Genomic DNA, 17,919 nt, shown 5'->3' on the forward strand with positions numbered 1-17,919 from the left:
ATAAATGGGGATTTGAAGCTGGTCTGGTATGACGTGTGTGCATGCACAGTTGTGTCTGACTCTTTGCGACCCCACGGACTATAGCCTGCCAGGCTCCTCTGTCCATAGCATTTTCCAGGCAAGAATACTGGATCAGGTTGCCATTTCCTTCTCCAGGGGATCTTCCCCACCCAGGGATCAAACCCAGGTCTCTTGCGTCTCCTGCATTGGCAGGCTGATTCTTTACCACTGTGCCACCTGGGAAGCCCCTGGTAGGGTGGGTACAATTTAACTGGGGAGAGAGATCTTGGTTGGGAGGAAAGGAAGGAAGAAATCAGTGGGTGTGCTTTCGGGCAGGCAGAAGATGGAGCAGAACCTGAGCCCAGACAGGTGAAGGCGGCAGGAACCACAGCTGGGAGGGCCTGACAGGGAGGGTGTTGGGGAAGGCGGACTGGAGGAAGCCGGAGTGAGAAACATGGGGTGCTCTCCGTGAACATGGGGCCCCTGTGGAAGTGAGCTATGAGGGAAGGGGGGAAAAAGGTGCTCTTCTCCAGAGAAGGCGGTCTCACTTTGCACCCAGTGTGACTATTTCAGGTCCCTGAATGCTGTGGTTAAGGAAATAGAGAGCAACAGGATAAGGCCAGGCTGTGGGGAGAAGAGGATTTTCCTAATAAAGAGGTGGGGAGGAGCCAAATGAGCATCACCTGCCGTAGGCGCCTGAGCACCCTCCACCTCACCAAGCCCCCATACCCCCAGTTCCCACCATTCAGCTATGGATGCGTGCTAGGGGTGGGAGGAGCAGGAGGGTGACTCTTGATCCAAACTAAGGCACTGATTTTAGGCACTTGTAGAAATGTGTATTTTATGGGATTTTGTAAACATTTTAAAAAATGTTGAGGCTGGCCTTTTTTCTGGACAAGCTGACCAGACTACTGCGTCCCTTCCTCCAGGCCTAGAGCCCCCATCCCCCTGCCCTGGAGACCCCGACAGACTTCAGCAGTTCTTCACACAACCAGGCCCTCCCTTGGCCGAAGGGCTCCTCATCTCTGTCCTCATGATCCTCCTAACCAAGCCTCTAGACACTCAGGACAGACTGACAAGCCAGTTTTCTCTGGGCCCCCGCCTTGAGGCACAAAGCAACCAGGCCAGGCCCCTGGGGGTCAGAGGGCAGAGTCAGAGTAGAGTCCCTCACTCCAGCCTTGGAATCTCGAGCTCAGCTCAGGCACTCACCTGATACCCTGTTCCCTCTGCCCAGGGCAGCTCTGGGACTCCATAGTCATCTGAGAAGACTCTACTCACCTTTCAAGTCAGAGCACCGATCCCAGCTTTCTGGGCAGCTACTCACGAGAAACTTCCCTCTCTTTTAAGGCTTCCTGTGTAGCCTACAGTCTAAGTTACAATTTAGCACCTGATTTATGCCTTTTTCATAACTTTCCTTCCAAGGAGTAAGCGTCTTTTAATTTCATGGCTGCAATCAGCAACCGCAGTGATTTTGAGCCCAAAAAAATAAAGTCTGACACTGTTTCCCCATCTATTCGCCATGAAGTGATGGGACGAGCAACCTAGATAGCATATTAAAAAGCAGAGACATTACTTTGCCAACAAAGGTCCATCTGGTCAAGGCTATGGTTTTTCCAGTGGTCATGTACAGATGTGAGAGTTGGACTGTGAAGATCGCCGGAGAAGTGATGCTTTTGAACTGTGGTGTTGGAGAAGACTCTTGAGAGTCCCTCGGACTGCAAGGAGATCCAACCAGTCCACTCTGAAGGAGATCAATCCTGGATGTTCATTGGAAGGACTGATGCTAAAGCTGAAACTCCAATACTTTGGCCACCTGATGTGAAGAGTTGACTCACTGGAAAAGACTCTGATGCTGGGAGGGATTGGGGGCAGGAGGAGAAAGGGACGACAGAGAATGAGATGGCTGGATGGCATCACCAACTCGATGGACATGAGTTTGAGTGAACTTCAGGAGTTGGTGATGGACAGGGAGGCCTGGCGTGCTGTGATTCATGGGATCGCAGAGTCGGACATGACTGAGCGACTGAACTGAATTGAACTGTCTTATTGGCTTTCCCATCAGATTGTGAGCTCCTCGGGGGTTTAGACACCATCTGGGACTTTGTGTTTTACTGTCTTAGAAACCATGGCTATGTATGTTTCCCCACCAGAGGAAACAGGGATGGTTGCTGAGATTTCAGAGGTGAAGGAAGGCAGGAAGCCTGGTGGCACAAAGGGTGGATGTGCTATTAAAGTTCAGGCTATGCAAAACCCTGGCTTGGAAGTCTTGATAAAATGGATACAGCGCTAATGAAAATTAAGGCTGTGGACAGGTTAACATCACAAAACTTCTTGTATCCCACCAGGAATACAGCAGCAGCAGCAGCACTGGGGAACTCTCAGCAATCTTAATTCCTGGTCTCACCTATACCTACTGAACCAGAAACTCTGAGGTGAGACCCAGCTGTCTGTGATCCAATGAGTCTTCCAGGTGATTCTGACGCACGTTAACGTTTGTGAACCACTGACCTAAATAAAGGCATGAGTTCAACTCAGAACGGAAGAGAGTTCTTCCAGCGCCCACAGACAGTCCTCAGTTTGCATCCAGCCCACCGACTCCCGCCCCAGCTCGTGCTGAGGGCAGGTGAATGGTGGCACTGCAGGGAGGAGCAGGAAAGGACCAGAGACCCAAAGAGGAAGGCGGGGACCATGGCTTCTTCTTTCTTTATTGGACGCTTTGTGGATGTCACGCAGGTCTAAAAGTTACACCGTTAAATAATTATTTAAAAACCGACCAGGATTAAGGCCCTAGTCCAGAGCTCCAAACCAGAAGCAGAAAGGAATGGGGGCGGTGGGCTGGGGGGGGTATTCCTCCAACATCACCAAAACCCAGAGAACGAGGATCCTAAGCTTTTTCACAGGCCGACCCGGGGCACGGGCCCGCGGGCTGACCCTCAGAGGCCTCTGGCTGCATCACTATCAGGTCAGAACCAGCGAGGAGCTGGTGGAAACAGCCAGCCGAGTCCAGACGTAGACACAGTAGCTGGAAGGACAGGAGACGGACAGGTCCTGTCCAGCTGTAGATAGGATCACAGAGTGCAGCTAAGGCAGGTGGGGGCAAGGGGCTGGGGAGCAGTATTGCAGCAATGCAGGATGTGGCCCCGGGGGCCCGGCCCGGCCGGCTGGCCGGCGAGGCCTCACACGTTGTGGGTCCGCCTGGCGGGCTGGGGCTCCTCGCCCACCAGCTTGGACTTGAGGTGCTCCTTATAGGCGAGGATGTCTCCAGGCCACTTGGTGATTGTCTGCTTCTCACAGACCCAGATTTCCTGTGCAACCTGGAGAGCAAACCCCAGACTTAGTCACCCTGGCCAGCGCCCTTCCCACCCCGGCCCAGGAGACTGTTCCCAGCGGAGTCTGAGAAGAAAAAGTCCGTAAGCTCCCACCGGCCCACGTCCAGCTCCATTTTACCCCCTCAGTCTTCCTGGGGATGGTCTAATCTAGACACCGTACCCAGCAGGGGGTGGGGCCTTCCAAGCCAGAACCCGCTGGTCACCCCAACTGCCGGCTCCTCAGCAGAACCCAGACCTGTTCAGGGCCTCACTCTCAGCTTCCTGCGCTCCAACCCGTCTTTCTCACAGCTTCAGAGAAATGACCAGCAGCTTTCTCCCCAGTGACAGGCAGGAGCCCTCTGTCTAATCCAGAGTCTCCTTAGTACAACACTATTTCTAGGCTGAAGAATCCCGGAAACAACAGCAAAAGCACCCTGTTCGCTACTCAATTCCCTCCCTGATTTTGGTCAATGATGCCAAGTAGGCTAACAGCCCCAAACAGCTAATGAAGAATGAAAGTGTTTCTGTGAAGGCTTTCTGAGTTTCTCAGAGAACTGTAAGAGCTAGTCCTCTCCCCGCTACTCCCTGCACCCTTTTCCCAAACACGGTAACGTGAATTCAGTGTCCCCCACCTGCCATGGGCGTGTTATACCCCAACCGCCTCCCAGCCAGGAGTCTCACCTGCTGGATGAGTCTGAAGTCATGGCTGACCAGCATCATACCGCCCTCAAAGTCATTGATGGCATCTGCCAGGGCGTCGATGGTCTCAATGTCCAGGTGGTTGGTGGGCTCATCCAGGAAGAGCATGTGGGGGTTCTGCCAGGCCAGCCAGGCCAGACACACTCGGCACTTCTGCCCATCAGACAGGTTCCGGATCGGGCTCACCTGCGTGGAACCACGTCACTTATGAGGTCTGGGGTTGCCCTCCCCATGCATCAAGACTCACCTCTCCCTGTGGTTTCTCTGTTATCACACAGAAAGCGGGGCTCAGGAAGACCCAAGATCACACAGTAAGACAGTGGCACCCTGCCAGTCCCTCAAGGGCCTGAAAGGGACACACCTGGAAGCGCCTGAAGCCCTGCCTCGGCGCAGAGTCTTCACGCCGTGGAGCCGTCAGGGGACCTGAGTCTGGACCAGAGGACCCTGTGTTCTAGGTCTCACTTTCCCTTGCCTTTAACACCATGGCCCACCCTGCTGGTCTGGAGGCAAGGGCATGTCAGGGGCCAGCACGCGACCCCCACCCTCCCTGGAGACTTCAGAGCGCCAGGCCATAGCCACCCAGAGCAGAGGAAGCATGGACGCCCGGCCCATGCCACCCAGTCGCCTGGGGCCCTCCCGCCCCACTTCCTGACCTGTTGTTTCCCAGTAAGGCCGTAGCGCCCAATGATCTTCCGCATTTCCTCCTTCTCCTTGATCTCGGGGTAGCATTTCATCATGTACTCCAAAGGCGAGAGGTCTAAGTCTAGCTGCTCTTGTAAATGCTACAGGGAAAAAAAAAAAAGAACCCACCCAGGTGTGCCTGGAGTTCTTCAAAGGCAGCCTGCTGGGGTACCTGCCACGTACCGTCTCTCTACCTCTCCCCGGGCAGCTGCTCAAGACTGCAGGAGCACCCAGGAGCTGACCTGGGCACACGCAGCCCTGCTCTCACACCCTGGGCAATTCCCCGCTCCCTGCCAAGACTATACCTGATGGTAACGCCCTATCTTGACATGAGAGTGTTTTCGGATCATTCCGTCTGTGGGCAGTAGCTGCGGGGAAAAAAAAAAAAAGAGTAGACAGTGGGAAGATAAGCACACAGACAAGCAAACCTGGTCAGAAGCAGAGAGGCGAAGCAAACATACGTTCACACCGAGCAAGACTCCACTTCCAAAACAGAACCCACACCACCACCTCACAGACTGCTCTTCTGGCCACTCAGAGAAAATACACCAAGACCGATGTTCTCAGGGGAGGCAGAGACACCACACGATCCACTGGTGTGGTGGACTACTCTCCCAAGCACTGAACTAGGACAGAGGACTCGCAGGGGTCCAACATACACTTTCTACAATAAAAACGTTTCTAAATGCACAGCCGCTCCTGTGTTCTAAATGCTCTGAATGAAGACACGGCAAGACGGTGAGAACAGGCCTGGGTTGTCTCTCACAAGCTCTCTCTCTCACACACTCCTTCTGCCAGTTTTCTCTAAGAAAATGCCCCAAACATCACACTGGCCAGTGATGACCCGGCCCCCAGAGGACGGCTCACTCATCATGAGAGCACGCAGGCCCTCCATGACTAGTGGCCCCTGCATGCCGCCCCCCAACCCGACACACTGGCATCCAATGCTGGAGTCCCACGTCCCCACTTGGCACCATACCTCTCCAGTTAGCAGCTTCAGAAGAGTTGACTTCCCTGCTCCATTGGGCCCCACCAGAGCCACTCGGGTGTCGAGATCGATACCGAATTCTAGATTGTTGTAGATGCAAGGCTGAAGCAGGCGGGGGAGAGAAACAGATCCAGGGGTAGGGTGAGCAGTCCAACTGCCAGAGCAATCTCACTGAGCCTCCAGTCACCACTAGAGGCGGTGGGAGTGAGGAGGGAGGAAGCTCCCATGGCAGCCCCGTACCCACTGCCTCCACCCACCAACGCAGCTGAGCAATGTTCCCTCCAAGTACTTGAAGGGGACCCGCACTCCTCTAAGGCTCTCAGTGAGGCAACCCAGGCTGCCAGGCCTGAAAACTCCCCAGCACCACAAGGGTTAGTAGATGCGGTCAGCAAACAGGACACTCTTCTCGCCAGCTTCCACCTTGTAAAATGTACCCAGGCCTCCCAACCACACCCAGGTACTCACCCCATCTTTTGTATACTTGAAGCTGACATTCTGTACCATAATAACAGGTGGAGGGATCTTGCCACATGGTGGGAAATAAAAGGACAGCGTCTAGAAAGAGGATAAAGAGGTGTTTATCAAGTCAGGCCCGCCCTCACCCATCTCACCTCAGGCCGCCTAAGTCCACCCAGCCAGGCCCTACCTTGTCGCTCACAACCCTCTCTGTCAGTCCCGATGCCATCATTTTCTGTAGCGTCTTCTCCTTGCTCTGGGCCTGCCGGGCCAGCTTGGCACTGCCATGACCGAACCTAGCAATGTAGTTCTGAAAGAGTGCAGAGAGGGGCTTGCGTGCGGGCAGGTACCCCATGATGCATCTGAAAAGAGGGCAAAGGACTTCTCTAGCCCCTCACCTCCCCAGAAACCTTCCGTCAGCTCTCCCGGAGGAGGAGATCGTGGCCCTACCTTCATGTGTGCGATCTGATCCTGCTCCCAGTGAAACCTCTTCATCTGGTTCTCTTCCAGCTCCAGCCGCGTCTTCACATACTGATCGTAATTACCCTGCAGGAAGACACACCGGGTGAGATGGGCAGCGTTAGCCTCAGCTCTGGGTCAAAAGGGGTTCAAGATGGCACCTGACTTGGCCCTAGCTATGAGGTGATGCAGCAGGGGAAGAGGAAGTGCATTAAAGAAGCATATTCTGAGACTTCCCTGCTGGTCCAGCAGTTAAGACTGTGAGCTCCTAATGCAGGTGGCCAGGGTTCAATCCATCATTAGGGAACTAGATCCCACATGCCGCAATTAAGACCCAACACGGCCAAATAAATAAATATTAAAAAAAATAAAAGAAGCAGTATATCTGAATCTAGAAGCTGAGGTCTTTCCAAACTGTGTGCCTCTCCTTCCTAGAGCGGGGCTCCAGACGAAATCCTCGGGTTAGCCGTAAAGACACCCACAGCCCAGGCAGGAGCCCTGAAAACCACTGTTGTACGGATCATCAAGAGGCTCACAGCCTTCCAAGGGCACGTGCATCCCCTCCCCACCTGGAGAGGCTGAAGCCCCAGGCGAGCCACAGAAACTGCCTCCAAGTGGGAAGACACCAGACCAGTCAGATTTAGGACCTGGCAAACCCTGCACTAGGGACTACCGTGGTGTCTATCTGCAAACACCCAGACTCAACCTAAACATCCATCAAAGAGTCTGACAAATAAGTTACAGGATAGCCATACAATGGAATACCATGCAGTCACTGGAAAAAAAAGGGGACAATCTAAATCTACTCATATGGAAAGCTGTCCAAGACATATTAAAATTTAAACTCAACTGACAGAATCGCGGTATGTGTACATAGAATTTTTTTACAAATGCTTGCAAGTACATGTGAAACTTCTGAACAACTATGCAAGAACTATTAATACTCCTCTGGTGAGTACAACTATGAATAAAGAGGACTTCTATTTTTCATAAGCAGCTACTCAAGAAGGCAGAGGGCAGCAGGGCCTGCCTGGGCCCCATGAAGAGGCAGCCTTTCTGCAAAAGGCAAACATACACCCCATGCACAGGCTGCCAATCCGTGGCCTATGGCCTGAAAGCAATTACTCTGGGACTAAAGCAAGACAGGCTGCAGAAGGCCCTGCCCACATCTTTTTACAGTAACAGGCAGAAAAGGGCTGCTCGGTCAATTGTGCTTAGAGGAGAACTCCGGGGAAGCAGCCAGCGCAGAGGGCGCCGCGGGGGGGCGGGCGCTCACCGTGTAGTACTTCAGCTTCTTGTTGTGCATGTGGATGATGTTGGTACAGACGCCGTTCAGGAAGTCCTGGGAGTGGGAGACGAGGACCAAGATGCGCTTAAAACTGCAAAGCCAGAGAGCCAGTCAGGCAGGAGCTCAACACGGTAGACAGTTCACAACAGGGGAGCTGAACGTCAGGCCCAGGAAACCTTCATCCTTTCCCACCCTTATGCCTGAGCATTCTTTAGATTTCCTGGCCAATTCCCAGCTCTCAGCACTTAAGCTGCCAGTGCTCAATCTATGTGTAAGAACACGAGACGTTTTTCAAAGTGTGGTGAGGCAGTCGAAACTCCTTAAACTTTTGTTCTTTCAAAAGAATGGAGTGGAGATGGCAGTAATGGTGATGGTAAGATCAAAGAGTGCCCAAGCACCCATCAACACATCTAAGGCCAGAGCGGAGAACTGGAGTGGGCAAGGCAACAATCACCGGGCTCTCTTTTCCATCTTACTGTCTTCAGAGCTCAGGTGGTAAAGAATCTGCCTGCGATGCAGGAGACCCAGGTTCGATTCCTGGGTTGGGAAGATGCCTTGGAGAAGGAAATGGTAACTCACTCCAGTATTCTTGCCTGGAGAATCCCATGGGCAGAGAAACCTGGCAGGCTACAGTCCATGGGATTGCAAGAGTCAGACATAACGTAGTGACGAAACCACTCCTTTTTATAAAGAAGGTACCAGGTCACTGCAGAAACCATGGAAAGCCTTCTTCTAGAACTAGGGCAACTTTCCAGGTTATCTGGCTCTCAAGCAAAGGACCACAGCCATATGGGCTATTTTTCTCTTTGTCAGTACATCATGATCTTATACCCCTGTTTATATGATATAGATACAATTAAGAAAAAATATTATTTTTAATAAAGATGCTGTATTTTAAACAATAGGAAAAAAACCAAAAATTCATATATTTCAGACTAAACAAAAGCTAACAAAATGGTCTGTCCTAAAGGTGGTTACTAGGCTTTGCCAGTGGGTCAGTGGTATAGAACCAGCCTGCAATGCAAGAGACATGGATTTGATCCCTGGGTGGGGCAGATCCTCTGGAGAAGAAAAATGGCAACCCACTCCAGTATTTCTGCCTGGAGAATCCCACGGACAGAGGAGCCTGGCGGGCTAGAGTCCATGGAGTTGTAACGAGTCAGATACGACTGAGCGACTAAACAAGAACAAAGGTGGTCACCACCTTTCAGTCTGGTCTTCCCTCTTGCTTCACTTCGCTCCACTGCTCACTGCTCTAGTATCACTGTGGATCCTGGGCTGCCATCCCCCCTGGACTCTGCTCAGCCCCTCCCTGAGGAGCTGCCCACTTGCCCCCAGCCCCGCCTCTTACGTTTTTAGCTCTTCTTCCAACCACACACAAGCATCGAGGTCCAGGTGGTTGGTGGGCTCATCCAGGAGCAGCATGAAGGGCCGAATGAAGAGGGCTCTGAGACAGGAAAGGAGACAGAACCACTGCAGGCTACCGCGTGCCGCACGGGAGGGGATAGCCTGCCTGCTGCCTGCAGCTCTGCTCAGGCCTGCACTGAGTCCTGAAATCACTCAAGGCTCTCTACCTCAGACAAAAGGTGAAAGGTAGGAGAGAAACCAGAGATGAAGGGTGGGGGCTAAAGAGCAGAAAACAGAGCTGAGAAGCAGAAGGAAGATGTAGCTCGGACATAAAGCTGCAAAAGCTCGTTATGAGTCCACAAGTCTCTCACACTGAGGGTGGTGACCATCGGGAGACACAAAAGGACACAGAAAAAGTATACTGCTAAAAAGCATTCAGGTGAAACCTAACTGGTGGGTTTGTTAGACTCTAGCAAGGAGGCCCAAGGATGTTCTTTTCTTAGATGGCATCTCAAGACAGGAGGAACAAGGGGACAGCTCTGGTCCGACCCCTGCAATCACATCTGCAGCACTTTTTAGAAACCAGGTTTCCGGACATCTGACTCCAGCACAGATGTGAAGAGGCCAGGAAATCTGTGTGTGTAAAAGTTCCCTAGTGAATCTGAGGCTACAACTCCTTGCCGGCAGGTAAAATCAAGGCTCTTATGTTCCAGGGCACACTCAGGCAACCTTGCTGAAACAGTGTATCAGGTCTCCCCAAGGCTCTGTGCAGAGATGGGTGGGGGAAGGAACCACTTATGTGACTGGGGACTTCTTGGGGGATCGGTGCGGAAATGACAGCCTACAGAAACTGGTTCTGGGTCGGGTCAAGAGAGGGCAAGAAGGACAGATATCCTAGCAGCTGCCTAACAATTTATACAACAAGAATTAGAAAGGCTGAAGCCCAAAAAGGGGGGAGGGGAGGGGAGTCAAGAGAAAAGAGACAAGACCTATCCTCCCATTTACCTAGAGTTGGTCCCAGGATTCCTGAACACGGTCCTGTAAGTCCAACAGGGACCACGTGGGTCAGGAAGCTCACTCCTTGGCTCATGTACATCACCCTCACCCCTCTACACTGGCAGTATCTGGCATGGACTGACCACTGACCCCTGTTCTAAATAGTTCTGCGGGAGAGAGCATTCAACCCTGAGAAGAGACAGGGTGCCGCAGAGGGCGGAGCTGAGGGAGACGCACCTGGCGAGGGCAACCCGCATCCTCCAGCCCCCGCTGAAGTCTTTGAGCTTCTTGCGTTGCATGGCAGGCGTGAAACCCAGTCCGTGCAAGATCCGCGAGGCTCTCATCTCCGCCTTGTCGGCATCCAGCTCCTCCAGCCGCTCGTAGAGTTCTAAGAGCTTCTCACACTCTGCTGTGGACGGTGCGTGGCCAGTGAGGCTCTGGGGCCTTTCCCAGGGGGAAGCCACCCCACGCCCCTGGGTCCAGAGCCCTACCGTCCTCATGAGCCAGCCGCTCAGCCTCCCTCTCCAGCATGGCTCGCTCCGTGTCCACTTCCATCACACACTGCAGCGGCGTCTTGTCACTAGGGGGCATCTCCCGAGTCAGGTGGTAGATGTCAATGTGCTCGGGGATGGGCACTTCGCGTTTCCCAATAGCAGAGAGCAGCATGGACTTTCCTGAGAGGGGCAGGTGATAAACAGGCAGAGAAGGGGATGCTCAGCACAGCTCTGCCTGTCATTGACCTATATCAGTCCCTCCACTCCAGTCAAACCAAGTCAGTTCAGTCGCTCAGCTGTGTCCAACTTTTTGCAACCCCATGGACTGCAGCATGCCAGGCTCGCCTGTCCATCGCCAACTCCCGGAGCCTACCCAACTCATGTCCATCGCGTTAGTGATGCCAACCATCTCATCCTCTGTCGCCCCCTTCTCCTCCCGCCTTCAATCTTCCCCAGTCAAACCAAGACCTCCCCGTCTTTTGAGTCTTTTCTTTCCTTTTATTCATTCAAATCCTATGACTGCCCCCTCCACGGGACACGGTTCTGCCAGGTCCTGTCCCAGCCCTCCTCTGTGAAGTCTGTGCACCTACAGACGCTTCCCACCCGCTCCCACCCACTTCTCCAGCACCTACTGCCTGCAACGACTCACGTGGTACTCATCACGTGACTGCTCTGTATGGGTAGGTGGGCACATCTGGCTCCCACCCATACTGCAAATGCCCAGCGTTGTACTCAGCTGGTGCTAAGCAAACACTTGCCGAGAGACAGATGAGCCAAGGAGAGATACCCCCCACCTTGCATTCCAAGGGCCTCACCAATTCCATTCAAGCCAATGAGGCCATAGCGACGGCCTGAGTTTAATTCCAGTTTGGTATCACTGAGCAGCTCTTGACCATGGAAGGTGAGGGAGAGGTTGATGATATGGGCATCGGTACTGTTGGGGTGAGAGGCGAGGACGCCAGTGACAGCTCGAGCAGCAGCTTTCTTCATTTCGAAGTCCTCCAGCTCCTTGGTCAGCAAATCCACTTCTGGGGACAGAAGAGAAAAGCAATCTGGGAAGAGGGTTGTAAGACACGCTAAGCTCTTACACAAAAAGGCATGTCTTAGGGCATCTGCGTGGCTCAGTCAGAAGGGCATCAGACTTTTACTGTGAGGGCTGAGGGTTCAGGTCCCTGCTTGGGCATTTGTGGCTTTTGCCCTTCTTTAAGTTACCACATATTAACACATAAAAATCCAAAGGCTGAATGAGGCGTGTCCTGAAGGACCAGGGCACAAGATCAGGTTGAGCTGACTCAGATGTTTCACAAGCTTTAACAGGGTGTACATTACATGTAGTTCAGCCCTGGTATCCTGCTTTAATGGACGTTTTTTACTTCGCAACTTGTCCTTTTAATTCTAACTTCTCTTGTTCTTAGATGATATGACGCATGGTAGCAATGGCTAGACCCATTCCAGTGTTCTTGCCTGGAGAATCCCAGGGACGGGGGAGCCTGGTGGGCTGCCGTCTATGGGGTCGCACAGAGTCGGCCACGACTGAAGCGACTTAGCAGCAGCAGCAGCAGCAATGGTGAGAACTCCAAATCGTCCTCCGTGAGCGTGTATTAAAGAATCAGCTGTCGTTGTTCAGTCGCTGAGTCATGTGTCACTCTTTGTGATCCCCATGGACGGCAGTCCGTCAGGCTCCTCTGTCCATGGGATTTCCCAGGCAAGAATAGTGGAGTGGTTGCCATTTCCTTCTCCAGGGGATCTTTCCAACCCAGGAATCGAACCCATATCTTTTTCATGGGCAGGTGGATTCTTTAGCACTGAGCCATCAGGGAAGCCCCCAGATTAGTATCAATGCCCCAGAGAAAGCAGATGCTACAGAGGTGCAGTTCTCTTCCTCTACAACCTAGAGAGCTTCCGGGTGCTAATTCCAAGAAGCTATACTGCCTGGAAGGGACCAGTACGAGAAAATACAGAGGGGTCCAGGGCAGTTTTGACCGAGGAGAGGAATTTAAAGTCTCCTTTCCACACAGTTGAGTCACGAGGCTTCTCATAGGCCCATTTTGTGCCAATCCCTGTTTGAGATCTTGAGAAGACAGTGTAGAGAGAAGTTTGTGATCTAGATAAGGAGTTTTAGTAAACTTTTTCTTAAAAGGCCAGATGGTAAATATTTTAGGGTTATAGCCCTAGTAGCAAAATCACAACTATTACATAGGTATATCCATTACCATCTGAAACATAACCACGTAAAAAACGTAAAAAACATTCTTAGCCTGGGAGGGGGTGGCTTACAAAAAAGGCTGGCCACATTTGGCCAGCTGCCTGCTTTTGTAAGTAAAGTTTTATTGGGAGACAGTCACACCCAACATTTTCATGTTGTCTATGGCTGCTTTCCACCACAATGGGAAAGCTGAACAGCTGCATCGGAGACCATATGGCCCACAGAACTGCAAATATTCACTATCTGGATCTTTACACAAAACGTTTGCCGATCTCTGGACTGTATCTCCATGTACTCAGGCAAGGAGATTAAAATTAAAGGAAAGCTACACAGCCAACCCTCTGTATCCACAGTTCTGCATCCAAAATCATGTTTAATCCAAACGTGGATTAAAAAAAAAAACACACTCCACAGAGTTCCAAATGGTAAAACTTGAATTTGCCACACACTGGTAACTATTTCATGTATTAATGCTGTATTAGGTACAGTGAGTAATTTAGGGATGTGCCAGGTTATATGCAAAGACTACATACACCATTCTATGTAACAGTCTTGAGCGTCTGTGGATTCTGCTATCCACAGGCATCCGGGGACCAACCCCCAGCAGACACCGAGACACAGCTATACAACTTTTCTCTTGACCTTTTCCAGTTTATTGAAGGAAATGACAACCCACTCCAGCACTCTTGCCTGGAAAATCCAATGGACAGAGGAACCTGGTAGGCTACAGTCCATGGGGTCGCAAAGAATCGGACACGACTGAGGGACTTCACTTTTCCAGTTTATGGCATCTATGATCTAAGTCATCTCCTGAGCTTTAAAAGACTTATACCTCACTGTCTTGGCCTATAGCATCCTAAAAAACAGGCTCAAAAGGTAAGTGAACAGCACTGAATGAATGGAGAAAGGATTCTGGAACAAACTTCATCAGAAGGAATACTGCAGACTTCACAAGCAGCCCCTTTCTATTCATTTCCCAAACAAGGGGACCAGATGAACTCCAGAACCCATCCTAAATAGTCTCAGATCCAAAAGAAGGTTGAGTAGTTTGTCAGAAGTCACTTTCTTTGATATTTCTTGATCTTTCCATATCTCACTACCTAAAGAAGACCACGCAGCAATGGTAACTACCAGGTTGGAGAATTAAGTAATTCCAAACTCAGAGAAGAGAGCAGAATCAGTCTTGTGAGAGAACAGATGATCCATTAGTTATGAAAGCAGAAATGACCCTGGGTCCCTGGCAATAAGAAATATTTCCAAAGAGAGAGCTGGAAAAAAAACCCAGATTTTATATTTTTGAACAGTAGCTCCCTGAGGAAGCAGAGTGAAACCCAAAGCTCACTTATGACTGAGTCAGGAGTAGTACAGCTGGGTTTGCCCTGACAAATTCTGGTTTTCTAGGGACAAATGCAAAGAAGTTTGTAATTGGAACTGTGGACAAGAGCCTCAAAGTGAGATTCGGCTGTCTACTTTTCTGACTCCCAGAAAGTCCTAAGAATTGAGGCTTAACCCCTGTTCCTGAGCCCAGAGGGAACCCTTCTTGACAGATCACAATTCAGCCCACTTGTTCCCTTCCGCCATTCTTACCTTCCCATCTCTCCACTATCCTGGTCAGGAAGAAAACTGCCTGACTTGACTGCACTAGTCCTCCCTCATAATTCTTATTTTGGAGACAATTCCTACCATTTAACTCTCTCCTCGCAATCATTTTAAACCCTTTTTTTTTTGGAATTCCTGTCTCTCTGTTGCAACTTACATGAATAATTCTCTCCTCGTGCAACTTTACCTAGTATCTCTGTCTGCAAGGGTAATCATGCAAAATAAAGAAGTATCACCCAAGACACAGTCCCCGCACTCAAAGATCAAACAATCCAGATGGAAAGACAGATACAATGAAGGTAATGCTGGAACTCTCATGTAGGTTCAGTGGTTGGGACTCCATACTTCCTCTGCAGGGGGCATGGGTTGAATCCCCTAGTCTAGGAACTAGGATTCCATATGCCGTGTGGTACCGGCCAAAGAAAAAGCAACCCCAGAGATACTGCATGTGTGTGTGTGTGCGCTTGCACGCTCAGTTGTGTCCGACTCTGTGACCCCATGGACTGTAGCCCACTAGGCTCCTCTGTCCATGAGATTCTCCAGGCAAGAATACTGGAGTGGGTTGCCATTCCTTCTCCAGGGGATCTTCTCGACCCAGGGACTGAACCTGTGTTTCCTGCATTGCAGGCAGATTCTTTACCATCTAAGCCACAGGGAAGCCCTGGATACATAGTACAGAGATATAGTGAATAGCAATATTATTAAGGTCAGGCTTGACGGGGAAAGATGTTACCACCTTGAGCTGGGCCCTAAGAGAAATGTCAAATGTAGCTAGTACAAAAATTAGAGTATAAGAACCTCAATATGTAAGTGGACAGAAACATGGTGACTATTCAAAGGCCAACAGTAGTCAATAGAGAAGGACTGTTCAGAGAGCTTTTTGGGGCAAGGAAGAAGGCTGGGACAGACAGCCAAGAGCCTGGAATATTCTTTATCGCACACTTCCCTGTTTCCCCACCTAGACTGCAAGTTACCAGAGAAAAGCCATGCTTACAGTTTCTCAATATTCAGTGATCTTGTGTCTAACACTTGAGAAGCGCTCGTAACAGAAACGCATCTCTTTCCTGGGAAAAACCCATAAAACAATTCACATGTTTCTGTCTTGCTGGTACAGTCACTGCCCCAGGAGGACAAGGGTATCATGTGGCAAACAGCTTGGCACACTACCTCCATGTGTAGAAATGGAAATTCAGAAAGCGGCAGGGAACTGACCTCCAAATCTAGAAGATAGGGTGGCAAGGCAGCACAACTCTCATGTTTGCTCACCACTGTGTATGTGAGAACTGTGTTCAGTTTTCCTGATCAAGCTCCAACCCTACTGATTCGGTTCATCAGGTAAAGTTTCATGGCATCAGATACTTTCTGGCGCCTCCAGCATCCCACCTCAGACCCCAGCAGGGGCATCCACTGGGTCCCAGCAACCATTCCAGGAACCCACCTCTCCCTCTATTTACCTGTGGTCTCTCGGCCATTGGCCTCCTCATTTCTCTCCTCTGCCACCTGTGGCTCTGTGATGGCATCTCCGTTTTCTTCATGTCCTTTTCTGGGCCGCTGTCGGGCTTTGGCAGCTTCCTTCTTTTTGGCCGCCTTCTTCTTAGCCAGGTCGGAGGGCATGGTGATGAACCACAGGGAAACCGTTACTGTTCTTCCAGAAAGCCTGAAGGAAGGCAAACACCCCCAAATTCTAAACTTCCGCACACTGCCTGGGCTTTGCGCTCCATCCGTCTCAGGAATTCCCTAGCAAGCTTCTGATACCCAGCTCCGCCCCAGCCTAAAGTCGCTCCCAACTTTTGTCAGGGTGTCTCCAGCCGGTTCGGCTTCTCTGCCGCTCTTCCCATCTCACCAGCTCTTCCCTCGGGGCTTTGTCCACCAATCCCCACGGACGGCCTCGCTCTGGAGACGCTCCTCCTTTCCGGGCCTCCACGTGAGGGACCGGGTTCTGCCCCTCGGCACAGGTCCCCGGTCTCCAGTTTCCCCACAACTTGGCGCTCCACGCTCCGGCCGGCCGCCTCACTTTCCCGGGCTTCCTCCCTCCCGTCAGCCTCAGGCCTCCTCCCCGTCTTCCCCCTCCACACCACCCGGCCGCCGAGCCCAGCTTCTCCCCGGGGCGCCCTCGTCTCCCCCCCCACCCCCCGCTGTGAGTCCCCCCCGGAGTCTCTTCATTCGCCACCCACCACCACCCCTCCGAGCCTCCCGCAGCCTCCGCCCGTCAGCTTCTCTCTCTCGGCCCCTTCTCCTCCCTTGCAGTCGCCTCCATCCCAGCCCAGTCCCTCCTCCCTCTTCTCGATCCCCCCACCTCCGCCTCACCCCCTCACCGGCCGGCACCCTCCCCCGCCCCCGCCTCCTCCCAGCGCCCCTTCCCCCAACTCACTGGGCCTCGCCGCTCGGCCTCTGTCGCAACAGAGCGGCTTCTTGAGCTCCTCCGCGTGCGGCCGGCTCACCAGCCAATCACGGCCTCGCGCGGCTCTCGTCGCGCCGCCGCGCAGACTCCTGGGAAGTGTCGTCCTCTGGCCACCGCTGCCGAACCTGAGACCCGCTCCTCGAGAACTACCGCGGATCCCAGGGGCCTCGCGGGCCGGAGTGACGTCATCACGGTGCGCGCGACTGACGGGGACTGGAGTCTCAGAGCCCTCTCTGCTAGCGGTCCGCTTCGGGCACCGGAAGCGGCGAGTCCCAGTTTTGCTCCTCGGAGGAGCGGCTGGGCCATCCCCGGCTCCCCCGCCTCTGGAATAGCTGAGGGGTTATGCGGAGCTACCGGCTTCATGAGGGCCGCCAAACCGGCTCAGACAGCAGGGCGAGCGACTACACTTCCCAGCAGGCGTCAGGCGGAAATGGGTCGAAACAATGGCGGGGGTGGGACGGGGAGAAGGTTGAGCCGACCGTGAGAGAGGGCCGGGAAGACGCTCATCGCTTCCAAGAGGATGCGAAGAACAGAATTATCCCTCCGTGAAGGAAAGGCGTCCTCATTCCGTGAAACAGAAGCTTTAGAGGCTGGTCCAGTGATAACCAAACTTATGACGGTGCCGAGCGTCGTTCCTGAATCGTCGCTACTCTACCTACCCACTGCAGAACTTGTTAAGTTTCCATCCAAAACCAGTAAGTTTGATGGGAAGAGCCCTAAAGTGAAAATCAAGACTTCGGAGTTTACCTTTATGACGTTACTTGCCCGTTATTTATTTTTTTTTCTTTCTTCCTTCCCCCTCGTTACTTTTCATAGTTTAAAACCCCTTACGGACTTCTCATACCCTGCAGTAAGCAAATCCTAAATGTATGTCTATCAAAACTTCTCCAGGTTTCTGATCAGTAGTGCTTTCTTCAGGGACACGGCTAGAGGGAGCAGAGGAAGCTGTTATTTCCGGCACTGGAAACTGCAAATCTTAGTTTGCTTCTCGGCTTTA

At 52.1% G+C, this 17,919-nt stretch overlaps 1 protein-coding gene across 2 annotated transcripts; it reads right to left on the reverse strand.

The window, feature by feature from the left end:
* Positions 1 to 2,687: 2,687 nt before the first annotated feature.
* On the reverse strand, positions 2,688 to 17,046 carry ABCF2 (ATP binding cassette subfamily F member 2). 2 transcript variants are annotated; one of them, XM_055421565.2, is made up of 15 exons: positions 16,893 to 17,046; positions 15,976 to 16,178; positions 11,532 to 11,744; positions 10,714 to 10,896; positions 10,460 to 10,631; positions 9,231 to 9,326; positions 7,868 to 7,970; positions 6,583 to 6,678; positions 6,323 to 6,442; positions 6,142 to 6,231; positions 5,668 to 5,778; positions 4,994 to 5,056; positions 4,661 to 4,789; positions 3,990 to 4,193; positions 2,688 to 3,314 (listed from the first exon to the last, which is right to left on the reverse strand). In XM_055421565.2, exons 2-15 carry the CDS (start codon positions 16,133 to 16,135, stop codon positions 3,177 to 3,179), a joined length of 1,878 nt encoding a protein of 625 aa, XP_055277540.1. In that variant the 5' UTR covers positions 16,136 to 16,178; positions 16,893 to 17,046; the 3' UTR covers positions 2,688 to 3,176. The 2 variants fall into 2 exon arrangements, with proteins under 2 accessions (XP_055277540.1, XP_055277541.1); XM_055421566.2 differs by lacking the exon at positions 16,893 to 17,046 and adding an exon at positions 16,365 to 16,579.
* Positions 17,047 to 17,919: the final 873 nt, after the last annotated feature.

The sequence above is a fragment of the Moschus berezovskii genome, chromosome 3 (assembly GCF_049115385.1).
Source record: "Moschus berezovskii isolate FMDL1 chromosome 3, NW_MosBer_1.0, whole genome shotgun sequence".
NCBI classification, from domain to species: domain Eukaryota; kingdom Metazoa; phylum Chordata; class Mammalia; order Artiodactyla; family Moschidae; genus Moschus; species Moschus berezovskii.